At 43.7% G+C, this 7,781-nt stretch overlaps 1 protein-coding gene across 2 annotated transcripts in view; it reads right to left on the minus strand.

Annotated features, from left to right (window-relative positions):
• LGR4 (leucine rich repeat containing G protein-coupled receptor 4) overlaps positions 1 to 7,078 on the minus strand; it is a 46,869-nt gene extending 39,791 nt beyond the window's left edge. For both annotated transcript variants that reach the window (XM_075567297.1, XM_075567296.1), the window contains exon 1: positions 7,010 to 7,078. In XM_075567297.1, coding sequence (XP_075423412.1) covers positions 7,010 to 7,071 — 62 coding nt within the window. In that variant the 5' untranslated portion in view covers positions 7,072 to 7,078. The remainder of the gene's footprint in view (positions 1 to 7,009) is intronic.
• Positions 7,079 to 7,781: the final 703 nt, after the last annotated feature.

Below are 7,781 nucleotides of genomic sequence, written 5' to 3' on the forward strand. Positions count from 1 at the left end.
GACTGACGCACGCACACACCCTGACTGACGCACGCACACACCCTGAGTGACGCACGCACAGACCCTGACTGACGCACGCACACACCCTGACTGATGCACGCACACACACCCTGACTGGCGTACGCACACAAACCCTGACTGGCGCACGCACACAAACCCTGACTGGCGCACGCACACAAACCCTGACAGCCACACGTACACACACTGACAGCCGCACGCACACACCCTGACTGACGCACGCACACACCCTGACTGACGCACGCACACACACTGACGCACGCACTGACTGACTGACGCACGCACACACACACACACACACACTGACTGATTGACGCACTGACTGACACACACACATACATACTGACGCACGCACACAACCCCTCACAGCCGCATGCACACAACCCCTCACAGCCACACGCACACATACACAGACTGACGCGCGCACACACACACACACACACTGACTGCTGCACACACACCCACTGACTGCTGCACACACACACACTGACTGCTGCACACACACACACACACACACACACACACACACACACACACACACACACTGACACACACACACACACACACACTGACACACACACACACACTGACACAAACAAACACACACACACACTGACTGACGCACGCGCGCACACCCCCACACCCACGCGCGCACGCACACAGACTGACGCGCGCGCGCACACACACACAATGAATGGTACACACACACACATACACTGACACACACACTGACACTGACACACACACACACACACACACACTGACACACACACACACTGACTGACACACACTGACTGACACACCCCCACACACTGACTGACACACACACACTTACTGACGCGCGCGCGCGCACACCCCCACACCCACACACTGACTGAATGACTGACTGACTGCCGCACGCACACACTGACTGACTGAGGCACACACACACGCACACACTGACTGTGTGTGTGTGTGCGTCAGTCAGTCTGTGTGTGTGTTTGTGTTTCTGCGTCAGACTCACTGACGCGCGCGCACACACACTGACTGACTGACGCACACACAATGACTGACGCACACACACTGCATGAAGCTGTAAAGGAGGGAGGGGGGGAACTGGATTGATGTGAATGGGGGACAAACAGAGAGAGGGGGAGGGGTGAGGAGAGAGAGAGGAGCGGGAACATTACATCCCGGGCAACGCCGGGTCTCTCAGCTAGTATAAAATAAACGTAAAGAGAGGGTGCATACCATTCAATGATGGATACAAAAAAAGGAACAACAGGACAGTCACTCTTATACTCCCAGAAAGTGAATATATATATCATTTACGTGAATCACTATCCGTATTTGAAGTGTGTGTGTATATAAATATATATATACATACAAATGAGCATACAGTAATATTTCCATTTGCTATTTGCCTTGCTATGGAGGGTTTTTGTCACTTTTTTACTCACATAACTTCACATATACATACATATATAATATATATATATATATATATATGCAGTGGAAGTGTATTGTGTGTATTTACCTACACACTCACTCCACATTTCAGTAACATACATATACATCTAAATAATATTCACATATACACGTTTGCTATAAATGGAATTATTACAATTTTACATTATATACACGTGCAATGAATGGAATAAACACTGTAATAAGTTTGAAATCGCCTATCCGAGCTGCTATGCATGGCTGATCCCTTTTCTCCAGCTTCCTTGAATGTACTACTGTATGAGGAAGATCATGTGACCAGATGCTAGTGCACGTTTAGAGAGAGGGAGGGCAGTGCTGACAAAGGGGTGTGCCTGGGTTTGTGACAGGCCATGAAGGGGCAGTGCCTTAGCAAATGGCTGTTAAAATAGAATACAAGAAAATTGGTCTTTCAAAGTTGTTTTTTTAAAAACCGAAAATGCTAAAAGTATTTTTTCTTACTACAGAACTGATTTATTAAAAAAAACACACATGCAGGATATAGACTGAACTGCAGCTTTAAAACATCAATCTGATCCCACCAACAAAGTCAGCCTAAAGTTTAAACCCCCTTTCCCTCCCCAAAAAAACCCCATGCGCTTTTAGATGTGCAGCACAGGGAACATTTTACTGCTTTCATGCGTATGAACATTAAGAGCTATAGTAACTTTAAAAAAATAAATAAATAAATAAAGAAGGGGGGGAACCATTTGTCACTCCCAAGACAGAAAGTTATCCAAATAAATGGTCTTCCTAAAGTGCAGCGATTTCTGACTGCTACGTTATGCAGATTCACTCTTTTTAAATCTAAACAGAGGGGCTCAATCTGCCGTTGAAATAGTAGCAGTACTGAGCACCATCTTCAACCAAAACATGGAACTTTACAGGTATAAACGTAAGAAGGTTTTTATTGGGGTCTTCAGAAGAACCTCACCCAAGGAGGCCATTTCAGGGATTTATCATTTCAAGGATTTATTTATTTAAAGGGGTTCTACAATTTTAAACAGCGTCCGATCTCTACGCGAATGCCTCGTCTACGCATTATTGCCCTCAGCGCTAGGCTTGCGATGAACTTTATTTTACTGCTCAATGATGAAACCTTAGCCACAACCGACTTAAGCGTTTGCATTATTCTGTAGTGAGTTACCCAGTTGAGCAATTTGCTGAACTATCACTGGGGATTAGCGCAATTGTGACAATGGTTTTGGATTTCATGAAGCCTATTTAACATGAGTTCCGTATTGCAGCTACACACAGGACTTAAAGGCAGAAAAGCAAAGTGCTGTAAGCATTGGATTTTGGTAAAAAGTATTAAAAACACATGGACAAAAAAAAAAAATGCTTTATTTGAAACAGAAACCGTAACAAATACAACACAAATGCCGGATATTCGTGCTGAACGCAGAAAAATTGGCAACCCTACTGGCCAAAATGTTGGAGGTGAAAGTTTCACCGGCCAGGCGACCAAAAGCATCACTTCCCCGATAACGACTCTTTCCCTGACCCATTGGTGCTCACGTCCAGTCCGAGGGATCCCGTCAGACCAGGTTTTTACGATGTATCTAATGAACGCATCCTTAACCTATAACCCCAGCCTTAGTTATCACAAAGACAAGAAGCTGTTGAATTTTTTTGCCTGGAAAACGGATGAGCAGCACGGCTTCAACCCAAACACTACATATTACTAAACAATTGTGACTCGCCTTCGTCACCCTTCTAATTAGAAACCAGGACCCGTTTGAAAGATCCCAGTTTCTCACCATGGTCAAAGTCATCCTATTTATCCTACATAGATGTCATTTAAAACATATCTAGCATGGAGTAGACAGGCTCAACCCCAGTCTCTTCCTACTGAGCAGCACACGTTGGTTTGTATGGCCGTACAGGCCTCTGATAACAGAAGGACTTGCAGGAGCTCGATAATGTGAAATCTAGTCACCTGGCAGTGAAAAGCAGGCTGGTGTTCAGGAAAGACACAAGTTCAAGGTGTAAAGCGTCAGGGCATGTAATAAGCACACACTTGTACTTGTGTAAGACTGAAACAGCCCGGCACATATTGCAAAACTACAAGGCAAATATTGCAGGCACCAGGTAACACCCGAGACCTGAACGAGCTTTTAACCCCTTCCCTGCAAGGTCTGCAACGCACAGGGATAAGGAAACGGCTCTACCTATAGGGAGAATAAAACACTCGCCCCCATTCAACGTCTTTTCTAGCATCCTCCAACATTTAGATCTGCAACCAAACTTAACAGCCCAAGGACACATGCAGCAAAACAGACCATCTATAATACTTTTACCCAGAGAACGGAGTGGAAATGTTGCAGTGGTTTCTAGGATGTAGTGATTTGGACAAAGCAACCTTGCAAAAATTGGCCATTTTTCCCTCTTCGATGAACCATTCACTTTTCCACCAACGATACCGATCTGAATAGATTTGAAACCTGTTAAACAGTTGGGGTAACGCCCTTTGCACCTCACTTTTAGCAATGTGTGTGCGCAATAGGTTTGTGCGCAATATGTGTGTTCTTCAAATAGGATACTTTTCTATTACAAGAATTCAATGTTCTAGATTGGGTCGGGGGGGGGGAGAACTCCAGTCCTTAAGTACTACCAACAGGTCAGGTTTTCAGGATATCCCTGCTTCAGCACAGGTGACTCAGAGGCTCAGACAAAGACAGAGTTAAAGACTGAGCCTCTGATTGATCCACCTGTGCTGAAGCGGAGACTGATTTAGCCACCTGTGCTGAAGCAGACATCATGAAAACCTGACCTGTTGGTAGCTCTTGAGGACTGGAGTTGGCCACTCCTGATCTAGATCATGAATGTGAAACTGCATTTGCAAATAAAAAGGCAGTGGTACTTGGTACCCCTTATTAATAATCATCTTTAACACTACTGCCGACAACAGAAATCTGCTGTAGCTGGTAATACTGGTCACCGAGAGGATAACTATGTTTTTCACATGATTTTCTTCTAGTCAAATAGCCCATTAGACTGCTGTATCTGCAACAAACTTGGTTCAAATATATAAAGATACGGTCAGAAAGATGTAAAAAAAATAGCCCATACAGCAGAGTCTTCAAGAGAATGGATGCTTTTCCGGGATAAAATGCTGCAACATTCCCTTTGTCTGCATAACAGACACTCATATGGAAGCAATTTGCAACATCAGCCAAACAAACAGACCACCATGAGAACTGCACATCAATGCACACACGTCAAGCAATGTGGACACATGCTCGCCAAGAGACGGCTTCATGTACAAATGAAAAGCAACAGTCGGGGCACAAGTCACAAACCACAGCTTACCTAGATACATAGACGACTCTCACTGTCCTTGTGCCAGATCTGTTTAGTACGATTTAAAGGAACTGCGCTGTACATTGACGCAATGGCTGCACAACCAATGCCCTTCAACAAAGTAACTCCTCGGATCACATTAAGGGGGTCTTGGAGTGCTAAGTGAACAGATTGTGCAAGTCCATAAGGGTTTCATATTTAAAAAAAACAAAAAAAACTTTTTAACGTGAATACATCAGGATGCTTTGCATGTCCCAACTGGTTTGCGCCCAAGATCTACAAGGTTCTAACCATATAATCGCCTGCACAAGCAGAGTGGCACTTGTGAGAGTGAGACTTGTGAGAGTGGTCTGGGTGTCATCTTTTTCATCATCCTCTTATATACCATATAACAGACACTATGCACATATGGGTCGCCATGGACTTCTATTCCATAGTCTGCCTTTAATAAATATGGAAGTGCTCCTTTGATATACAATGGTGTGCTCTCTCTGCTTATATGCAATGTTGACATGCTCCCCTGTGTCTGTAAACCCATTATTTCCTTTGCGTCTGCTGGGGTTAAGCAGAGAATTGCGATAATCTCAACAGCAACCTTTAGTTAGAGGAGATCTAGATAGTTCGTTTTGATTACTCACAGCGGATCTAATTTTTACTGTATAAATAGTTAGGACATGCAACAATCTGTACCATCAAATGCACAAATTACCTACAAATAACCTTTCTGCCCATACAAACAACAGAAAGGTTTGCAAACAGGTGACCTCCAATCCTTAGCCCCTAACCTGTCATTTGTTTGAGTCTATTCTAAGGGCTGGAGGGGTTTTCTGCAGTAATGAAGCAGTTAAATAGAGTGTAGCCCTTAAACACCACCAATTAACTTCTAATGCAGACATGTCACTGGGACTCAGGGAGGAGCAAAGGCAGCTGCAGTAAAACTGGCCTTCAAAATACCCTCACAAAATGTTCAAAGTGCCGACATCTCCACACTTCCATCAGGGTGTGTGTGTGTGTACAGCGTGCACTTTGGGCAGAAAAACTGATAGGAATAAAGCATTTCCATACTCTTCTTTGCCAGGAGACCCGTCCCATCGCTGTCTCTAATTAAAAAGTCCCTGCTCGTCACGCCCATCGCCGTGCACGAAACAGGACTTCTCACGTGTGCACGTTTGATATGGTTCCGTTCGAGAACTAGGTCATACCAGAGCAGCATTCGTTATTAAGTGCAAGAGATTACTGCATTAATTTTATCATTCCAAGATGCCAGATGTCAACATTTTAACCAGTAAAAGATGTCCACCCACAAGCATGTGGAATTTCAGGCTGAAACTCTAATTACGTTGGCGTGGTTCTATATTGAGTAAACCATACATTTCTCTCTGACAAGAGTGTTATGATGAGTTTGATTGCCCCGCTTCCAAAATTATCAGAGTCAGGTTTGTCTAAATTGGAATCAGTTGGAAACCTCATTTTGACATCCCTGCATCTGTATGTGGAATAAAGGTTTACCAGTTCTATTATTGTAAGCGCCCACCCACTTAGATAACGTAAACACAAATTAGCCTGAGAGGAGTATTTAAAAAGAACACATGCAGAAAAACCCCAAAACTGTTGTAGTTTCACGGAGCCATTGACCATGCAGTTACAGTACCTAGCAGAGCCGGCAAGCTCTGGGCGACACACCCTTGTACTCCTTACACAATAACCGCAGACACTGGAAGGATTTACAGCTGTATTACCACTTCTGGGTATAAACTCGTTTGGCAAATGATACTCAAATGAACATGGGAAGGATTTATCACCCTTATAGATTGGGAAACAAAAAAGGGCTGGGCATTTTTTTTTTATGTTTTATCTACCAGGTGCAAAAGTACACACCATGGTACCTGTGTAACTAGCTATGTACCTGGGTAACACCAATTAGAGGTTAAAGTCATTGACATTTTTATTTAGCCTTTACTGAATGAATTAGAAATTTGAATTAAAAAGTTGTGATAATGCAGAGTACATGATTACTTCAGTATTAGGCGACAACTTATTTTCTATTTGGACCACTATCAGTATTATTAGCATGTACTAAAATACAAACTTGTATATCTGCAGTGTTATAAGATATGTGGGGTATTAATTCCACTATTAAATACCATTGACATGGAGAAGGGTCCTCATTTCATGTTGAACAAGAGCTATTGAGAGTAGATTAAATTAATCATAATATACTTACAATTCTTCGAGGTAGGGAAACCCTTTGAAAGCCCCCTCTGGTAACTTGGTGATGTTGTTCATGCTGATATCCCTGACAAAAAAAAAACAAAAAAAAAGTGTTAGGAATATGCAGAACAAGAAATAATTGTTATATAGTACCGCCTGGAGCGGACAAACTTATTTTGGAGACTGCGGTGAAGGAAGATCCTTTGTTAGCCAACGTCACAAAACTATACAGTACACCTGGATTTGAACCAGGGTCACCCACTTAAAGACAGCTGGCACATCTACACTACACCTAGGAGGTTATCCATCTGTGAGGAATGTGCACTCATCTCTCTACCATTGGATGTATGTGAGCAGAGGAAGGGGTGTGTGTGTGTGTGTGTGTGTGTGTGTGTGTGTGTGTGTGTGTGTGTGTGTGTGTGTGTGTGTGTGTGTGTGTGTGTGTAGGGTGGGGGTGTGTGTGGTGACCATCTGTCTACCCCATTGTGTGTGTACAGTATCCATCTCCTTTTTGCCCTTGCAGCATTGCAGAGATTTACATGGTATATGGTTTGATACCGTTGCAAAATATGGATCCTATAGATCCAGCCATAGTTGTTACTCCAGTTTGTGCGTTGGGTATATCCCGCTGCAAGCATAAGGCTGAGGACCCGCTGCGGTCGGCGGCGCGAGCTGGCCACCAACCCCTTACCTCCAGTCTGGTGGTCCCCCTAGACCTGGCTGCTAGCTACCATACATGCAGGAGTAGGTTACGTGGTTTTTAAAATTATTTTTTTCGTTTGGCG

The sequence above is a fragment of the Ascaphus truei genome, chromosome 12 (genome assembly GCF_040206685.1).
Source record: "Ascaphus truei isolate aAscTru1 chromosome 12, aAscTru1.hap1, whole genome shotgun sequence".
Taxonomy (NCBI): domain Eukaryota; kingdom Metazoa; phylum Chordata; class Amphibia; order Anura; family Ascaphidae; genus Ascaphus; species Ascaphus truei.